Source organism: Pelecanus crispus, chromosome 4 (assembly GCF_030463565.1).
Source record: "Pelecanus crispus isolate bPelCri1 chromosome 4, bPelCri1.pri, whole genome shotgun sequence".
Classification (NCBI taxonomy): domain Eukaryota; kingdom Metazoa; phylum Chordata; class Aves; order Pelecaniformes; family Pelecanidae; genus Pelecanus; species Pelecanus crispus.
In genome coordinates, this window is record NC_134646.1 from 8,712,540 (window position 1) to 8,733,260 (window position 20,721).

At 41.5% G+C, this 20,721-nt stretch overlaps 1 protein-coding gene across 1 annotated transcript in view; it reads left to right on the forward strand.

The window, feature by feature from the left end:
- Window positions 1-20,721, forward strand: part of FAT4 (FAT atypical cadherin 4) — a 151,413-nt gene that overhangs the window by 104,480 nt on the left and 26,212 nt on the right. The window contains exons 7-9 of the mRNA XM_075709408.1: window positions 5,865-6,045; window positions 10,825-11,075; window positions 13,919-18,268. Coding sequence (XP_075565523.1) covers window positions 5,865-6,045; window positions 10,825-11,075; window positions 13,919-18,268 — 4,782 coding nt within the window. The remainder of the gene's footprint in view (window positions 1-5,864; window positions 6,046-10,824; window positions 11,076-13,918; window positions 18,269-20,721) is intronic.

The window sequence follows — 20,721 nt, forward strand, 5'->3', positions numbered from 1 at the left end:
GAGGCTCAGCACACTCTGTCTGCATTTAAATGCATTTAGAAAGATTGTCCACTTTATTGTGAGAAAGGCCTTGTTTACTTGAGTGAAAAAGTTAATGCTCTGTAATAACACATACAACTTCTAGTCCTGGGACTCATTCACTGAGTGTTTGACTGGATAAGTGAAATCCGCTTTGTTGCAAAGCAACACATTTCGGTGAAGCAAAAATTCCATTTCTGTTAAATCGCTTTCCAATTTTCAGGATAATGATGTGTTTAATTTACCACAAAACATGGTAAACTGCCTGCAGTATGAGTTTTGATTAGTCATTTAGATTCATTTTATTTTAGTCTAATCCCTTTTTTTCATTTTAGTGAAATGTATCTGTATTTTTTTTGCCTAAGTTTATTGTTAGTTTTCTAGCACTTAGTTTTGATATTTTAGTGCTGGCAAAAACTTTTGAGTTCCTGGTTTCTGAAAGGAATGATAGTTTTACTGTCTGCTGTGCTAACCATGGCACGGAGAGGACCCAGAAGCCATTAAAGCTTCAAACAATACGTGGATAACGTGCTGAACGCATTCTCCTATTTCTAATTTTTACTGTGAGCCATACGGTACCATGCAGCCGAGATAATTTCCAATAGCATCATCTTTTCCTGAGTTTTCTTGAAGAATGTAAATGGCTTTGCAAGTTTCCTTCAATTGTTTGCTTTTACTGCTCCAGTCCACTAAGTGCTCTGATCATTCCCAACTCGTGCTGGTGTTTGGCTATGGTGTGGGGAGCTGAACATGGGCTGGAGCAGACGGCGCCATGCGTTGAGCCGAGACAGGTTACCTTCCCCATTCCCCAGGACAGGGGTGGCTGAAGATAGCAGGTGGCTCTCCCTTCTTCGAAGGGAGCATGGGTAGGCCAAGGCGAAAGTGAAAGCAGTCTTTAGGTACATCCCTTTTCGATGACTTCATGGCTCATAAGCATTAGCACAAATTAGGGGAAGGAGTGACTTAGGATGAGTTCACCCAGAAATGCGTATTGTCCTTTCTTTGCTGGCTATCCTGCATTTGGGAAGTAGAAATTGGCAGGTTAAATGATATTTTTCCCACCCCGTCACCTTCCTGCATTTAGTTTCCTTTCTTCTACTTGCATTGGTGCACGTAGCTGATATTTTTCATCCCCCTTCTCCTGGATGGGCTGAGCAAAAGGTCGAGAGGGCTCACTGTAACATCTGAGCTGACACATTTTGAATATCATCGTATTTGTGTGGCGATCAGCTGCAAACGAGTGTTGGTGAATGGGGTGGAAGACCAGCTTGTAGGTCTTTGCCAGTCCCACCTTGCTGGGAGAAGAGAGGTCCTGCCCCCGTGCTGCCGCCTGCTGCCCCACGGTCCCCCACGGCTGTTTCTCCACGTCACCTCCTCAAATGTCCCATGTGGAGAGCGGAGCCACAGCCCAGCGCTGGCCAAGCCCGAGGTGGCCTCTTGTAACCTCCCCCTGTAACTCGTCCTCCACCGCGGGCCTCCTCGGAGCAGGCTCCCAAGGTCTGCTCCTTCTCTTCGTCCCCAGACACATGTTTACTTGCAGATGTAAGCAAAAAGCTTAAATTTTTGGAAGAACATCCGTGGGAAGCAATTTTCTTCCTGAACTCAGCGTTACTCTCTTTGACACTATCCCAGGTTAATCTTTATTTCAACAATGACGTGTGGACGTTTGTGGGACTGTCTGCTTAATGTATATGTACAGCTGTCACTTAGAAAATAAACTGTTCGGTGCATAGAAACAGACCACAGCACGCAGAGATGGGAAATTCAGAATAATAATAGTAATTATTAATGTCATTGTCTTTTAAATTTTAAAGACGTGGCATTCACTGAACAGTCAATCTGATCTCTCCCATTTAGTTTGCAGAGTTAACTTTATGTTCTCCAGTTATTAATCATTTGACGGTTCTTTCATTCCTGCGCCTTTCTAGAAAACTTTCTTTCAACATGGATATCCTAAGCCTCTGTGAGACATGGTATTTGGGGATTTGAAAAAAACCTAGTAGTAGTGTAGCACTAGAGAAATGCTCTAAATAAGAGGTGTCTGACAAAGAAATAGTTGCTGCTTCTGCTGAAAAATAGTTCAGACTATTATGAAAACTTGGTAGAAATTTTAGTGCAAGTTCACTAAGGGAAAAGCATATGTTTCTTTGTGGCTCTAGCCCTCAGGGCTGTTTGTAGGAGTACTCAGAGGCTTGTGTGGCTGTGTACAGCAATTTTATACAGGTTGTAACGTCTGGTTTATTAAAAACAGTTTAGGGGCACCTTCAGTGTTTGGCTAATATTGCAGAATTTACCCAAAATTTACTACACTTATTTATGCAAAATATTAAGTGCAATTTGAATAAAAAAGGGATGATGCTCTAGCATAATAAGAATAACTGACTTGAGGAAGATTTGCTATCGAAGCAAAACTAAGAAATCTGGGAACTCAGCCTGACCATGGAAACTACTTCTCTCACCACAAATATGACATGTACATTTTATGAAACCTACTTATTACCAGGGGCCAAATTCTGTGGTCCTTATGCAAGCACAACTTTCACTGCAAGTTCACTGAGGACGGCAGGATTTGGCCCTGAGCTATTTCTTTTCCATAGAAAATTACTTCATTTGTAATTTCCTCTTCTTATATTTCTCAGTAACTGCAGAAATGTGAGCTAGTCATTTAATTTCAAGTGAATAAAAGCTTTGACGAATCTCTGTGAAATTGCAACTTTATCTTTCAGTGTAATAGAATAAAGGAGTAAATTTGTGGACGTGATATTTTACTTAGAGAGGAAAAAAAAAAAACCATATTTGGATAACTGCATAGACAGGAAACCGATGTAGATGCGTGAATTTTTCCATCTAAGTAAAATGAGAAAGATTTGGGGGTTTGAACTGAAGAGCAGTTGGGATGTTACAAACAGCTGAATTAATATGGGACTTCTGGGATGTTTCTGCGAGCACAACACAGCCACAAGCTAGCGCTGAATGATATCTGGGTTACTTACATTACCCTAGCTAATTTTATTAGTATGGTGCTCAACCTTGGCTGGTATATTCGCTTCTCTGAGGCTAATATAAATATGCCCGTACTGTGCTGTACAGCGCCTTGTAGACGCATCCAATGGGGAAGTGGAATTGGAGAATAACGGCACGGAATATACAGGGGGCTGAGGCGAGGGCTGGGATTTGACCCTTGGAGTGTTTGTTTGGTACCCTGCAAATTCAGATTGCTCAGAGAGGAAAGGGGACCAGGGCTGATTTGGGTCAAATGGCTGAGTCAAAAGCTGCTGCTATTAGTGTAATCCTGAGCAGGAGAATATCCATAGCCCATAAGCAGCCATTACCTCTGGCATCCCTTTTGACCATTTCCATTATGTGACCCAAGATTTACTAGCCATGCAGGAGAAAGAACAAACCCATTGCAGCGCTTTGCTGTTAGCCTATGCCCACACAGTGCTTTGCCAGCGGACATGAACACGTTCTTCGTTCTTCCCATTCTTTTCTCTTCGCCAGTCCTGTGAGCGTAACTAGCCCAGCACTGAGCCCAAACTCGGTGCTCCCAGCCAGGACAGGGCCAGCCTGCGGAGCTGCACCGGAGCTAGTCCCATCGCCCCAGCGCTGGGTTACCTCTAAAGGCACTGCCACTGCAGTTCATTTTTGTGAATAAACTTGACAGCGTGAATTTTCCGGCATCGGCTCTTTGTGTTAGCAAATACATTTAAAACAATGAGTTTCAGGTTTTAGCTGAGAGTTAGCTTTCTTTTCCAGACTGAATTGCGTTGCTGATGCTTTTTGAATGTGACTTACCCAAAATTAATTTCTGAATTATGTATAAATTGTTTAATCACCTGTGAAAGTTAACAACTTTCAACTTTTCATTTCATTAGCTGCGAGATGAATGTCGATTAAATGTGTTTGGAAGGCCAGAGCTCGATGACACATGCAGCAAACACCACTGAGGACTCTGTTTCATTTAATGCAGTAATAATAAACACTCCACGGGCAATATTTCAGCAATCAAGAACGCTTTTGCAATCTTTTCTATCTATAAGTGTTTGGCTAAATGACAAAATTGGGGGTGGGAGGGGAAAGGGTGAAAAATGAGTCAGATGTATTGCCTTAATGTAACCTTGCTCACTGCAAGTATATTAATTGGCAAAATGAATTACCTCAGACTAGAGCAGAGAAAGGCCTCCATTGTGCGCGGCCGTGGCGTGAAACCTATACTCTTTGGCTTGCGCGTTCTATCTCCGATGTCATGATCTGGCCTGTCCGATCAGCAGGCTTCAAACTCAGCCTCGCAAGATTTATAACGCCTTTCAATTGGAAGCTCTTTCGTTCAGTCCATTTGTGCATTAAGCGAAGTTACTTTGAAGTATTTTGCGGTGAAAAGCCTCTTTCCCGTGCAGAAGCTGCTCCTAGTTTCTTCCCGCAACGCAGCGTGGTGATACTTCAGCCTGCAAGGGTTAACATGTGGGAAAATGGGTCATTATTTCTTCTTTTAGACACGAGCTCAATGCCTGGAGCCCTTGCCAGGACCACATGAGACCCAAGAGCAGAGCCTACCTCCTTCCCAGCCCTAAGGTTGAGGTCCAGCAATAACCTCGGGTAGCAGCAGCCCGATCATCTGCGGGGATGGAAGGACTAGGGAGGTCACAGGGGGCTGCCTGGGTTTCATCAAATGACAGCTCTGTGTAATATGCTTGCCTTGCGGCAAGGACTCGAACCAGTCTCTGGCCCAAAGCATTTCATTATCATCGTTTTTTTCCCAGTCCAGCAAATGGTGAATTGTTGTATCTGTTTGAGCTTGAAGGGGAAAACGACACAATCTTGGGTAAAACAGGCGTAATCATCATCTGTCTTTTGAGTAAAAGGGGCCATAACTCATGTGTTTTATGCTCCACTATGACTCTCTCCTCCTTTCTGTTATGTATTCAAAGAAAAAAAACGATCCCATTTTTTTCAGGGACCCTCAGTGAAGAATTTGGTTAGCAGAAGATGTCTTGCTGATTCTTGGCTGAAAATAAGTGTAATAGACTGGCAAAACTAACATGAACTTGTAAAACTCTTCATTGTCTTTTTTTGGGATTTGACAAAGGAAAAGCTTAAGAGAATAAATACCGAGAGATTGCACATGAATAAACATGCTATTTTTCACTCGTTTCTGCTCATCAGAGTTAAGTATTAGAATAACAAGGAGGATTAAAGCCGTAGGTTAAATAAGTTCAGTCCAATTTCCCGTAAGCCAATATCTCATCCAAGCGAGCATTATTTGCGGCTCTAGATGGTTGCTTCTACAGAGAAATTGAGTCTGAACGGGGCTGGAGACTGTGCAACCTCACCCGCTCAGAGAAGGTCTCCCCAGGTCAGGGGTGCGACCGGCAGTGGAAAAGCTGCACGGAAAGCTGGGGTTTGCCGCTGTTTCCACTCTATTTGTTCTGCGGATAAATAAATTGAGGGCTGGAGTTTTCACGGCTGTCAGTGTGCCACCTTTGAACGTCTTCGCTTCGAGAAATAGGAAAGTCAACCACATGTTCAAATTGATCCTAATTGTTACAGGAAGGCTTGTGAGCGGTTCCAAGACCATCTTTTTCCGCTGAGCTTGTATTACAAAATATTTCTGGAATTAAATGGAGCAAGAAAAATAACAACTCCTTTTTTTGTTTCTTTCACAACTTGTACTTTATATTGAGATGCCTTTGAAACAAATCTGACCCTGTCCTGTGTGTTGAATTGGCTTTCTTGCTCTGTGAACCGTGACGTGCTCAAGCACTAGGCTTTAAATTGGGGATGGCAGACCTCGGATTAGCATGGTGGTATTTGTAACCTCTAGCATTTTGTATCCCGCTTCCCCGCAGGGTCTCCTGCCCTCACTGGCACTGGAACCATTGCTGTCACGGTGGATGATGTCAATGACAATGTCCCCACATTCGCCTTTAACGTGTATTCTGCCACTGTTCCAGAGGATGCACCTACGGGGACAGATATTTTGCTTGTAAACTCCTCAGATGCTGACGCTTCTACAAATGCTGTTATTAGGTAGGTCATTTACTGTTGCTGTATGTAATACTGCCTCATACCTTGGCCAAAGATTCCCCCCCCCCCCCCCCCCGCCCAGTGTCCATCACCAACATGCCATAAAGCTGTAAGACACCAAAGGACAGCTGTATATGTGGAGCTAAATTATTTTGGCAAATCTGACGCTTTTTTGTTGTTTAAAGGCTTTTAGAATTATATTAAGGACAACTAGAGCTGCAGTGTTGTTTTAGTTTTTTACTAAGTGAAAAGCAAAATGAGTTTAACTTGCACCTGAGTGGAATTGTTAATAGGCTGGATTTATATTTCTCAGTAAGTGTAGAGGTAGATGAATTAAACTAATAAAAAACAAAGAAATCTTGAAACTCCAAATAATATCATAAATAGATGAAGTACTTCAGCTTGCAGTCTTTATATATACATTCTCTGCATAAAGAAATATGATATAGGCTGTGAATGATCATCATTACTGACTGCCATCAGCTTGTGTAGCCTTCGGAAAGGCTTTTGCCTTCTATTTAGCATAACTTTTAGAATTAAAGCCTTCTAATGAAGGATGTAGTTAATAGGTATAATACAAATCTTTTAAAATGTATTCCTGAAAAAGCTGGAAACCGTTGTTCTTGGAGGCTGATCGACTTCTTAAATATTAATCGAAGGAGCTTTCAGGAAGGGCTTGGTGCGGAAGAGGAAGATGTGCTTTTCAAATGTCATTAACAAATTTGCTACAAAAGTTGACTTTGGGGCAGAGTTAAATAATATCTCTTTTCACTTATAGTGAAAACCACTCACCCTAAGAAAAGTACAGAATGTATTTTGCAGCTCTAGTCATCTTTAAACATTAAGCTAGTCAAATCTAGAAATCAGGATAACTTTTTTGCATTAAAATGTCCAAACTAGTGGATAGCGTTAATTTTGTGATAGTACGCATATGTTTGGAGAAGGCTTCAGTCTTATTTTGAACCTTAAATGGCTTTTCAAACCTAACTGTAGTTTAGATGACTGCTTATGCGGACTGGGATGCATTTAAAACAAACTAGCTGAGCAATGACGATATCACCCAGCATGCTAATACATACGTTACAGGAGATGTTGCAGACCACTGGACGATCAGCAGAAACCACCACCTGCCAAGCCGCCACATTCACATCTTTTCATGTAGTAAGCAATTTTCACTGAAAGCCAACGTGTTCCTAGGGTAAATTTATTGTCAGTTGACGTCTTCAGTTTAGAATGAAAATTACACAAGGCAAGGTGTAAAGTTGATCCCATTCGGAAAACCAGTAAAAAGTTAGAATTTGGCATTTTTGCTTTAAATGCCAAATGGTTTGCAGAGCTCAGTTGATGCAACTTAACTGGGCACTGGGCTGAACACTGGCCATTCCCAGTTTCACAGACAAGAGTAATGAAGATGCTGAGTGGCAGTGACAAGCTGAAGATTATCCACCGAGGACTGATTTATTGCAAATGGAATACAAAGCAGATTCATATTAGGTATTAATCGGAAGGACATGTAGGTAATCTCATCACATTTAACTAACGTGACTGCAAACACCTGTATCTCTGTTTCCAAACTTACAAAACGGGACATAAAAGTAGCTTCTTTATTTCCTTTTGCTGGTTCACCTCAGTTCATTCTTCAAAGTACATAAGAATATCGCCGTGGTTGTCTTTTTTTTTTAAAAAAAAAGGAAGTAAAATAAAACAGATCTACGTTATGGCAAAGCAAGTGTGTATGAAATACTGTAATATTTTCTTTCCAACTAGCTGCAAGCCAAAAATAGAAACTTGATGTTTTGGCATCTTTAAATATTTGAAAAGCATCCAAAATTACCATTTATTAAATTGTGAAACAATGAAGCTTTTAATTCTATTCACTCTCACTCTAAGAAACTATTTCTGGCAAGCTCCTTTAGAAAAAAAGAATTTAATACAAAGCATGAATGATTGTAATGACTGCATCCCATAATCAGAAATTATCAGGGTGCTCTCGGATTTCTTTAGTGTGGTTGAATTGCTTTAATATCTCTGCCATTAGTCTTTGTCATTCACTCAGTACCTCATAGTAGAATTGTTGATAAAAATATTTTTGTCCTTCATAAGTAGCTATTTTAAAATTGTTTTCAGGTTTTGTTTTACACTTTTTAGACTCAGGAACATACTTTGTTTTTCTTGGACAGAATTTGTCCAGATTCAGCAATTAGAGTAATGCAAATCTTAAAATACGGCTGGTATTACAAAACTGGCAAAAGCCAGAAGGACCAGAATACAGAAGATCATCTTGTCAGAGGTGCTGAGCACTCAGAACTCCTTTTCAGTCTTGTTAGAGCCTGTTTCAAAATCAAATCTTTGGTTTCCAAAGATGGTATATAAAATCCTGTGCTGAAATTTTCATGTCAAAAAATGGACTGTGTCATGCAAGAATTAGATGATCTTCTGCAAAACTGTTACATATCCATACATGCCAACTCTTCTTCTCTTATTTCTGGTGATAACCTGTGAAGTCATTAAAGGAGGCTGATGAGGTTGTTAATGGCAACACACACTTGCGCAGTCTTGTTAAAGATAGTATAGATAAGAGGGGTCAGCACAGACCAGTCGAAAGGCCAGATTTTAGGTGCTTCAGTCAAATTCCTTTTATGCTAGTTGTCACCATTCAAGTTTTGGGGTCCTGGGTTTGGGTTTTTTTTTTGGCTTGGGTTTGGAATTTTTTTGTAACTATGCTGAGACAGGCTTACATTGTCCAGTTGGTTTGCATGCAGTTGTACTCAGATATAACTCAGAATATCCTATTGCAAATGTAATTTGTCTTCATTCTCTTTTTTTTTTAAAAAAAAAAAGGGTTTCATAGCATCTTTCCAGTGCTAAAGCTTGAGCTATTCTATATATGTGGGAATACAGAAGAGAAAGTCCCTGTCTTCTGCAACACCTCACACAGGGTTAAAACATTGCAAATCACAGATCAAATTTGCCCATGCTGCTAGTATTTTGGGAGATTGAAATGGTGCTTTGGGCTTTGTGCACATTTTTTCAACCCTAGATGCACATTGCTATGGCTGGAGAATAATTACATATGGCCATCATATTATATCATAATTAAGCAATTAAAGTGTGCTCATGGCATTCTGTAGAGATTAATGACTGAACAGGAGAAGTTGCCACAGCTTATTACACAGGCTGGCTATCAGTCCTCTAGGTAAAGCTTCTGGCCTGACATTATTTCTGTCATAACCTGTTCTGATCTTAAAAAGGTGAAGATAGGAATATTACTCTCTTTCATAGAAGCCATTTTCTTCTGAATCTTTTACAGACTTGTATACCTCAAAAAAGCTGCTACTGTGCTGTACCAGGCTTCTCTGAATAAGCAATGCTAATCACAGCTGTGTTGGTTTTTGTCAGGGTTATAATATTGAATATGGGAATTGTTCATTTTAGCCAGTTTTTCTTTCCTTTGTTTTGTAGAAAACCCATTATCTGAATTAATAAAAAATGTAATATTAACCAATTTACTTCCCTCCCACAAAAAGCAAAGAAAGCTGTTGAAGGGTCTAGAGCACAAGTCTTATGAGGAGTGGCTGAGGGAACTGGGGTTGTTTAGTCTGGAGAAAAGGAGGCTGAGGGGAGACCTCCTTGTTCTCTACAACTGCCTGAAAGGAGGTTGCAGCGAGGTGGGTGTTGGTCTCTTCTCCCAAGTAACAAGTGATAGGACAAGAGGAAATGGCCTCAAGTTGCACCAGGGGAGGTTTAGATTGGATATTAGGAAAAATTTCTTCATGGAAAGGGTTGTCAACCATTGGAACGGGCTGCCCAGGGAAGTGGTTGAGTCCCCATCCCTGGAAGTATTTAAAAGACGTGGATGTGGCACTTAAGGACATGGTTTAGTGGTGGACTTGGCAGTGCTAGGTTTACAGTTGGACTCAATGATCTTACAGGTCTTTTCCAACCTAAATGTTTCTATGATTACCTTTAAAAATACAGCCCAGTGCTCCACATGTCTTTGAGATTCATTCTGTACAAACACAAGCAGGGTAAGCATTCAAAGAGAAAGAACAAATTCACTGTGCTAGTAGAGGTAGCCTGTACGACACACTGCAGTAAGCACACAGTCAGTTCTTATCAAATCACATTTTTGCCCACATACACAGATGTGTGCACATACATAAACACCAGTCAAGGGTCAAATCCTGTTCCCATTTAGTCTCTATTAATGTAGCTCTGTAGTTACTAATTTGCTATGAATTACTGTGAATTAATTTTGAAATCTTGAATAGCAAAACTTAGCTCAGCATCAGGAAACAATATGCATTATAAGTCCTCATCTAATTTTGTAAAATTGTCATCCTTTTATTTCAGCAAATAGTATTGTTTCTAATTATATTCTGCAGATTCAGTTAAGAGGTATGTTAGCCTTTTGGAATAACACTTAACGCGTTAGCCCAGGGAAATCAGTACTAGAGGATGCCTCCAGTAGGCAATTTTGAGCGTATGTCTGACTTTATCTCCAAATGTCCAAAAGCTCAGTCTGCTTCTCATTTATCAGAAATCTATCTCGGTTAAGCAACTATGCTTGGAAATCCCCAGAAATGTTATTTATGACAGGTCTCGCAATGTGGAAGAGGGAAAAAATTGAAGACAGATGGACAGTCAGAAGAAACTCCATGTGCTGATACCCATCAGCATGGTGGTCTGAAGACTATAGAAAATTGTTATTATCTTAAGGCAGCAGGCTGCCTTACGAAATACTAATCGAATTTTTCCTCCTTGTTTTTTTCTTTCAAACAGCTATAGGCTTACGGGTGGCAATTCTCAATTCACAATCAACCCATCAACGGGACAAATCATCACCAGTGCTCTCCTCGATCGAGAGGCAAGGGAGAACTACACTTTGGTGGTGGTGGCGAGTGATGGGGGCTTCCCCAGGGCTCTCTCCAGTTCCACCAGCGTGCTCGTCTCTGTTGCCGACGTGAATGACAACCCGCCCAAGTTTCAACACCATCCCTACGTCACCCACGTCCCATCACCTACCACTTCAGGTAACCTGATCAGCAGCAGTGCTTGGGATACCTCAGATTGTACAAGCATCTTAATGAAACGCAAAGCTGTGCCACAAGAAATGTTTCCAAGCTGTTCCTCTGCAGCTATTCTTCAGGTTTTGTTATCTTCATGTTGCATGTGAATGAATAATGGCAAGGCTTAATGTATCGCCTGCAATTTAGCAATTTTTTTTAGTTTGTTCCTTCCGTCCAAATTCAATTATTTTCCTGCAGTTATGTAAAGAAGACATAGTGTAAATGAGCACCTGCTCAAACAAGTGATTAAATTATTTTGCCAGCGTTAGGAAGGCAATGGCCTCTTTTTTCCTCTGAAAGTCTCCTCCTGCATGTAGATGTTCTTTTTCCACCCTAAGCAATTCTTAAAGAGGATTTTGTCAACCTTTTCCAAAAAGGCCGTATGTGTATCAGATGTTAATTATGTTGCCTTTCCTTGAGCCAAGTGGTGAAGTAAAATAAAATAAAAGTAAAGCCAACAGCAACCTTCCTTTTGTGGAATCTACACCCAAAGTAAAGTGACTTCACTCAATGCAGGAATTAATTTGTGATTCAGTTTATGTTTAAACAAACCTGAAAAATAAATATATTAGTATAATAAATACAAGTCCAAAATACAAATATTTTCTATTTGCAGAATTGACATTGCAAGGGGAAAGAAAGGAGAATATGTATATTTGCATGAGGATAGAGAGAATTTACTGAACGATTCTGCTATTTTGAGATTTTTTTCCAAGATTTAAAATGGACTAATACCGGTACCTCTACTATCTCAAAACAGTAAAAGGATTTTATAATATGATCACTGCCTTACCACAGATCCACCATCTGCAGTCAGAGTGGCTGGCTATGGAAGTCAGCAATGCTGTGTGTTTTCACACGCATACGCATACATGGATATGTGATGCCTACAGAGAGGATTCCAAGACAAATGGTTTACAAAACAAATTTTCCTTTAAAAGAACAAAAAAAAGGGCTTATTTCCATGTCTTGGGTTTTCTCTCTAAATTCTAAACAATTGCAAATACTTCTCCTTTTTATGGAAGAATGAATTTGTTTACATTTCTTCCCTGTTTCCAGAACAGCATTATGAAATTATTTTATTATTGCATTGGCGAATCTTTGTGTATTCTGACTAGGGCACAGTTCCTTTGTGTGGTTCTTTTTGGGCTGTTTCTTTAAATGCATTTGAGTAGTACACATAGGTTTAACTGACGTTTTCTGGCAATATCTTTTTGGATGTTTTTTCTATGAAACCCATTATAACTAGAAACATATAGAAAGCCTAAGCTGTGTTTACTCTGTTTTTAACTTAGCAAAAACCTAGGGATGTATACACTTTATTTATTTGCAACTTCCTCAGTTGGCAGTTCACTTTTATTTAAAAGGAAATGTCAATATCTTTTCACATTATTTTGAAAGGCTGTTGACAATGATGTTACTAGCAGGCGTTACATCCATTAAAAAAAAAACCAACACAACTTTATTGCAGTCCAATGTAGCATCTGAAATAGCTTTTCCAAAAAAAAAAGAACAAACCCTTATAACTTGATCAAGACTTCTGTTTTTATTCCAATCACAGAATATCTAGTGTACATTTTGAAAGAAAAACCTTAATTTTGTTGTTATTTTTTAATCAAGTTTAAAAGGGGGAACTAGTAATATTAATAATTAATAATATAATTTGCTTAACTGCAGCAGAAATCTTAATTTTTTTCCTTGTCCTATTTCTCACAAGGGTTTGAATACTGTTCTTGTCTGAATATTCCTCCCCCTGGAGTAGAAATCATTGCACATGACAAATAGTGACATGAAGTATAGTTTTAAGGGAATGCTGTCAAAGTCATTCCTGCTTGTAAATGATTTTGCCTTAAGAGGTTGAAAACAACATGATTTTTATACAGGAGTGGGTATTTTCTAAATTTCAGGACCAGTAAAACATCAACAGAGCGTTCTGCAAATTGGTTGGACAGTGTCAAATTTGAAAGACATGCTGTGCATTACATCTGTAAACTCCAGTGCAAAAGAACACTCTGGATTCTCCTGGCAGATAGGGAAATGTAGAAGTTAATGCAAATGACGCCCATACAGTCAAACTCATTTTGAAGCATAAATTTGAAACACCTGAAACATAATATATTCATGTTATTGCACTAGGGTGCAATAGTTTTGTATTTCTATGTGATTTTACCTCTATCTCAGCAGACCAGCATGCTTTTACAAATGCACTCCCATTAGTTACTGCCCTCAGAATACTCTTACAAAATCATAAGTGAGGCTGTTGGGGGAAAGGAGCAGCATCTGGGGAACAGGAAGAAAAGGGGCTGCAAGGGAAGGCGGGTGTCTAGGGTAAATGTCCATGGGTGCTTCCTGTTCACTTACGTAAGCTGAAGTAAGTCATTGGATTCCAGGGTTTTTTTTACATGGATAAATAAACTATGAGTAATGAAAAAAAAAATCAAAATATCATTCAAATTTACAGGATTTATGGCTTTCAGAATGTGAATGTTCTAGAAATGGGATGCTAGACTTCCAAAAAGTTGCAGGTCCATTTTCTGGTGCAGATGTATGTGCAGCCACTGACATCTGTTCAACCCCATGTTTTTTGGCCCTGTGCGTGTCTTGCAGGCTCACAAACTCACCTACCCCTTGCTTAACTTACCTTGTGAAAAAAACAGTTCATTTCAGAGCAGCGTGAAGAAGAGCATACTGCTCCAGGATGAATTTGGGGAGGGTGACCCTCCCGAGTGCTTCTGAGTGAAAAGCTGGCATCACCTTTCCCACGATCGGTGCATTTGAAGATGCCCTAACTTTGTTCTCCGTTTCAGGCTCGTTTGTGTTTGCTGTGACTGTCACCGATGCAGATGCTGGCTCCAATGCTGAGCTCCATTATTCCCTCATGGGGAAAAACTCCGAGAAATTCCACATCGACCCAGCAAGGGGGGCAATCCTGGCTGCAAACCTGCTGGCAGGAGAGTCTGAAGTCACCATCTCTGTTCATGTGAGGGATGGAGGCCGGTACCCCAAGACAGACTCTACAACTGTCACCGTGAGGTTTGTGAACAGAGCAGAATTTCCTCGCGTTCAGGCGGATCAGGAGACCTTCACGTTTCCTGAAAACCAAGCAGTCGGTACGCTTGTCACCACTGTCTCCGGGACTTCAGCCAGAGGAGGCTCCTTGTCTTACTACATTGCTAGTGGTAACCTGGGCAGCACCTTCCTGGTCGACCAGGTGACAGGACAGCTTTCTGTCGGGCGGGCTTTCGATTTCGAAGCCATACAGAAATACGTGGTTTGGATTGAGGCCAGAGATACGGGCTTTCCTCCCTTTTCCTCATATAAGAAACTGGAAGTAACGGTGATAGATGTCAATGATAACGCGCCAGAGTTTGAGCAAGACCCCTTCATTGCAGAAATAGTGGAGAACCTGTCCCCACGGAAGATACTGACGGTGGCTGCTGTTGACAGGGACAGTGGTCTAAATGGAGAGGTAAATTATGAAATAATTGAGGGCAATACAGAAAATAGTTTCAGTATCAATCGAGCCACTGGTGAGATCAGAAGTGTCAGACCCTTGGACAGGGAGAAATTGTCTCGATACACACTAACCATAAAAGCTTCAGATAAAGGCACCCCGCTCCAGAGCACGACGGTTAAAGTTATCATTAATATTTTAGATGAAAATGACAATGCTCCAAGGTTTTCCCAGATATTCAGTGCTTCTGTGCCTGAAAATGCACCTCTGGGTTTTACGGTAAGCCGAGTCACGACATCAGATGAAGACATTGGGGTGAACGCAGTCAGCAGGTACTCCATAAGGGATACAAGTCTCCCGTTCACCATAAATCCCAGCACTGGGGACATCACCATCAGCAGACCACTAAACAGGGAGGACACAGACCGCTACAGAATCAGGGTCTCTGCGCATGACTCCGGGTGGACAGTGAGCACGGATGTCACCATATTTGTCACAGATGTCAACGACAATGCCCCACGATTTACAAAGCCATCCTATTACCTGGAGTGTCCCGAACTTCCTGGGATTGGGTTGAAGGTCACCCAGGTTTCAGCCACCGATCCCGATGAAGGGTCGAATGGCCAAGTCTTCTACTTCATAAAATCCCAGTCCGAGTTCTTCCGAATTAATGCAACCACAGGGGAAATTTTCAACAAGCAGTATTTAAGGTACCAAAACTCCAGCGGTTCAAGCAATGTCAACATTAATAGGCACAGCTTCATCGTTACTTCTTCAGACCGAGGCAGTCCTCCGTTAATGAGCGAGACAACGGTCACCATTAACATAGTAGACAGCAACGACAACGCGCCGCTGTTCCTCACTCATAAATACTTTACTCCTGTTACTAAGAACGTGAGAGTTGGCACAAACTTAATTAAAGTTACTGCAGTGGATGACAAAGACTTTGGCTTGAATTCTGAAGTGGAGTACTTTATCTCTGATGAAAGCAAAACTAATAAATTCAGGCTGGACAGGAGTACAGGCTGGATTTCTGTGTCATCTTCACTAATGGCTGATTTGAACAAAAACTTCCTCTTTAAAGTGAAAGCAAAGGATAAAGGTAATCCTCCACTCTCATCCGAGGTAGCTGTTGAAATAGTAGTAACAGAGGAAAATTACCATACGCCTGAGTTTTCTCAAAGCCGCATGAGCGTTACTATCCCGGAGAGTCACTCTGTTGGAACAGTGGTCAGGACGGTTTCAGCCCGAGACAGAGATGCCGCTATGAACGGACTAATCACATATAATATTTCCTCTGGGAATGAGGCTGGCGTCTTTGCTATTAATACAACTACCGGTACGCTGACACTAGCAAAACCACTCGATTTTGAGTTATGCCAAAAGCATGAGCTCGTTGTTACTGCCACGGATGGAGGATGGGTGTCCAGAACAGGCTACTGCAGTGTCACTGTAAATGTCATTGATGTGAATGATAATTCTCCAGCATTCAGCCCTGAGGACTACTTTCCCAACGTGTTAGAAAATGCCCCCAGTGGGACAACTGTTATTCGTTTAAATGCCACTGATGCTGACTCTGGACCTAACGCTGTGATTGCATATGCTATTCAGTCCTCAGATAGTGACCTCTTTGTCATTGATCCCAATACAGGAACGATCACCACCCAGGGATTTTTAGATTATGAAACAAAGCAAAGTTACCATTTAACAGTAAAGGCTTTTAATGTTCCGGATGAAGAGAGGTGCAGCTTTGCTAGTGTCAACATCCAGTTAGAAGGGACAAATGAATATGTGCCTCGTTTTGTGTCCAAGCTTTATTATTTTGAGGTTTCTGAGGCAGCCTCCAAAGGTACTGTTGTAGGTGAAGTTTTTGCAAGTGATCGTGATATGGGAACTGATGGAGAAGTCCACTACCTTATCTTTGGCAACAGCAGAAAGAAAGGCTTCCAGATAGATGAGAAAAGTGGCCAGATCTATGTTTCAGGACCTCTCGACAGAGAAAAAGAAGAACGCGTCTCTTTGAAAGTCCTTGCAAAAAATTTTGGGAGCATTCGTGGTGCAGATATAGATGAAGTAACTGTTAATATCACTATACTGGATGCCAATGATCCTCCCGTTTTTACCTTGGGAACCTACAATATACGAATCAGTGAGGGTGTTCCTCCAGGCACCCATGTCACGTTCGTGAGTGCCTTTGATTCAGATTCTGTCCCTAGCTGGAGCAGGTTTTCCTATTTCATTGGGTCTGGCAACAACAACAGTGCCTTTTCCATCAATCCCCAGACAGGACAGGTGACGGTCACTGCAGAGCTGGATCGAGAAACGTTGCCTGTGTACAACCTGTCTGTGCTGGCCATCGATTCGGGAACGCCATCTGCTACAGGAAGTGCCTCTTTATTGGTAACTTTGGAAGATATCAACGACAACGGCCCTACTTTGTCCACCAGCCAAGGAGAAGTCATGGAGAATAACCGTGCGGGAACGCTTGTGATGACGCTTCAATCGTCAGATCCTGATCTCCCTCCGAACCAAGGTCCCTTTACGTATTACTTGCTCAGCACTGGTCCCGCAACTAGCTACTTCAGCCTTAGCACCGCTGGCGTGCTGACAACGACAAGAGAGATCGACAGGGAGCAAATCAGCGATTTCTACCTGTCGGTGGTTACGAGAGACTCTGGCGTTCCTCAAATGTCTTCCACAGGAACTGTGCAGATCAAGGTAATAGACCAAAACGACAACCCGTCTCAGCCCAGAACGGTAGAAATCTTTGTTCACTATTATGGCAACCTCTTCCCAGGTGGAATTTTGGGCAACGTAAAGCCGCAAGATCCAGATGTGCTAGACAGCTTCCAGTGCTCCCTCACCTCAGGAGTCACCAGCCTCTTCAGCATTCCTGGGGGTACCTGTGAGCTGCACTCGCAGGCAAGGTCCACGGATGGCACATTTGACCTGGCTGTCCTCAGCAACGATGGGCTGCATGGTGCCGTCACGAGCAGCATCCGCATTTTCTTCACGGGCTTCGGCAATGCCACCATTGACAACAGCATCCTCCTCCGCCTGAGCACCCACAGCGTGCGGGATTTCCTGACGAATCACTATCTCCACTTCTTACGCATCGCTAGCTCCCAGCTGACCGGGCTGGGCACCGCCATCCAGCTCTACGGGCTGTATGAGGAGAGCAACCACACCTTCCTGATGGCAGCCGTCAAACGCGGCAACAACCAGTACGTGAATCCCAGCGGCGTGGCCACCTTCTTTGAGAGCATCAAAGATGTCCTCTTCCGCCAGAGCGGGGTGCGGATCGAGGCTGTGGACCACGACTGGTGCCTGCAGAGCCCCTGCCAGAACGGAGGGAGCTGCCTGCGGAGGTTGGCAGTGGGCCCGGCTCTGAAGAGCCACGAGAGCGTCCCCGTCATCATCGTGGCCAACGAGCCCCTCCGGCCCTTCGTGTGCAGGTGCATGCCAGGGTACGATGGGAGTCTGTGCGAGATGGACATCGACGAATGCCTCCCTTCCCCCTGCCACAACGACGGGACTTGCCACAACTTGGTGGGGGGCTTCTCCTGCAGTTGCCCAGAGGGCTTCACTGGCATGGCCTGCGAGAGGGACGTCAACGAGTGCCTTTCCAACCCATGCAAAAACGGTGCTGCCTGCCAGAACTTCCCAGGAAGCTTCAACTGCGTTTGTAAAACCGGGTATACAGGTACGCTTTTACTTCTCTGTGTCTTACAGTCCAGAAGAGATGGAAAGAGGGCAGAAATGTGCCTTTTTAGCACAAGATTATGAATATGAGCATCCCCAATAGGTGAAGAGATCGCACAAAATGAGGTATTTTTAGTTATGAAAACTCAGAAGACCAGGTGCCCACAGTATTACTTTATTTTATCTCTGTCCTCAGGCAAATCTCACTTTCCTGATTTGCATTAGAACAGAAAGATTTTTACGAGAGCTATTTTAATTTATTAAATATGTAGAAACCATTTCCAGTGCTCAAGTATGATTTTTCTGTTCTTGTTATTGTTACGCATATTGTGATAGCATTTCAAGTCTGCTAGGAGTGTGCCAAGCAAGAAAATCGGCCTCTGCCCCAAATTGCTTACAGTTATACAAGACAGAAAAGAGATTAAGGATATTGGAAAAAACATAATTGGGGCAAAATGATCAAGCATGTCTGTTCTGTATTTTGTCCCTTTGTCATTTATTGTTTTCGTTAACAGCGGAAATGTCTGCAACATTTCTACCTCTTCTGAGTATTTTTTCTCTAATGTTTATTACGCATTCAAACATAGCAGCGTTTTATCCCTAGAAAAGCAGGCGGATGTTTGCTTCTGTCACGAGTCTGATATTTAAGGAAGGTCTGAACAATTTTAAGCATTGCTTATGGCCAGTTTTTACAGACATTGTAAAAAAATCTAAGCAGAGAATATTACGTAAGGCTTTTGTTACCTTTTCTGAGGAGTGTTTCTGTATTGCAGGTGCCCCAGGGCAGCCCAGGTCGGTACAGCCGGGCTCATTACGGTGTGGGTATTCGGGCTTGCCACCGCTGCCACCAAAACTCATTTGTAACCAGTGGAGTGATGAGGAGGTTGATGGTTCTTTTGGTTTTTTTCTTAAACCAGATTGGTGATTTTTTTTTTTCTTAAACCAGGAGATGTGATACACTTTATTGCAAAGGAGCAGGTTAATCAATTTCAAAGTAAAGGTTTAACTACTTCATTTAAAACACAGCCACAGCAGTGAATACATACTCAGTTTGAAAGGTCTGTTGATATCAAGGACACTGATGTGATCTTTTGTGTGAGCCTCACAAATGTACTACTGAGCCTCAGGTCAGAAGCAATTATTGTTAATTGACAAGCGGTTCTAATTAAGTTACCAATCCAGGATTTTATTTCATGTTGTATTAGTACATCAAATTATTTTGCCAGAAGCATGGCAAAATAATTCTAAGGGACCTATCCCCTGTAACTCTTTAGGTCATTAGCACCAGAGATTACATGGGCATATGTTTGCTGTTGCAATGAAGCAAAACACTTCATTAACTCTAGCAGCATACTATGGTGTATGCCTCTAGCCCATAATTTGAAACATTAAAGAAACGTCCAGCTAATTTTTTCTGGTATTAAAGTTCATATCTTAATGTTCAACCCGTATGTCAGCTAAAAATAAAGCTCTGCATGTGACAAGCTTGAAAAAAGAAGAACGTTTTAAGTAAGAAAATGTGATGAGAGACTCTTACAGTTTGAAGTGTTGGATTTTTTCATGCCATGGATTAAATGTGGCATCTGATGTGAGCTTTCTTAAACTCCTTGTCAGCACAAATAACTTTAAAATGGACTACCACTGGGGCAGACGTTTCTGTTTGGGAGTCAGATCTTTTTAAATCGGTTGGCCATTGCAGAATCAAGAATTATTTAAGTGTCTGGATTGAAGAAGACAGAAAACAAAAGGCACCAAAAGTATTTAATTAAAAACCAAAGTATCTTTGGAGTTGAATATCAGCAGAGCTTGTTAGATAAGATCACAATTAATATTCAGTATATTTAGACATTTTATGTCTGCAAAAGCATATTTGAAACTCTGCAAATTTAATATTCAATAAGTTCTGCAAGCAAATGTCAGAATACAGATTGTTTGAGAATGCTTGACATAGAGACTATTACATCATTATTATACTGCCAACAGAAAGAGAACACAGCTGCTTGGGCGTTTAATCCTGATTCATATATGATTAAAGATAGCCATAGTGAATGTGAAAACAAAGCCTGAAACTGTTTCTTTATGAATATAAACCTTGAGTGCAGCAAAAAGAAAGAGACATCCAAAATAGTGAATTTCTAATTCAGTTTACCATATACATAGCTTTGCTGCTTCTCTTGGAATGAACGTACCGTCTCATAATTGAATTTGCATGCTTGGTAAAAAAAATAATATTTACATGGTACTGCATACAACTAGAAATTAGTATTTCCTGAGACAGACTCTCTGTTCACCGTAAATTAGAGTACATGAGCTGTAGACCTTTATAATAGCCTACCTGAAAACTGAGAGTCTTACTTTTCCTTGATTTATTATGTTTTGTCAGCTGCATTTCACTTCATCATACTGTAAAGGTAATGTAGTTCTTTTCACTGAATAGGATTATAAAGAATGATT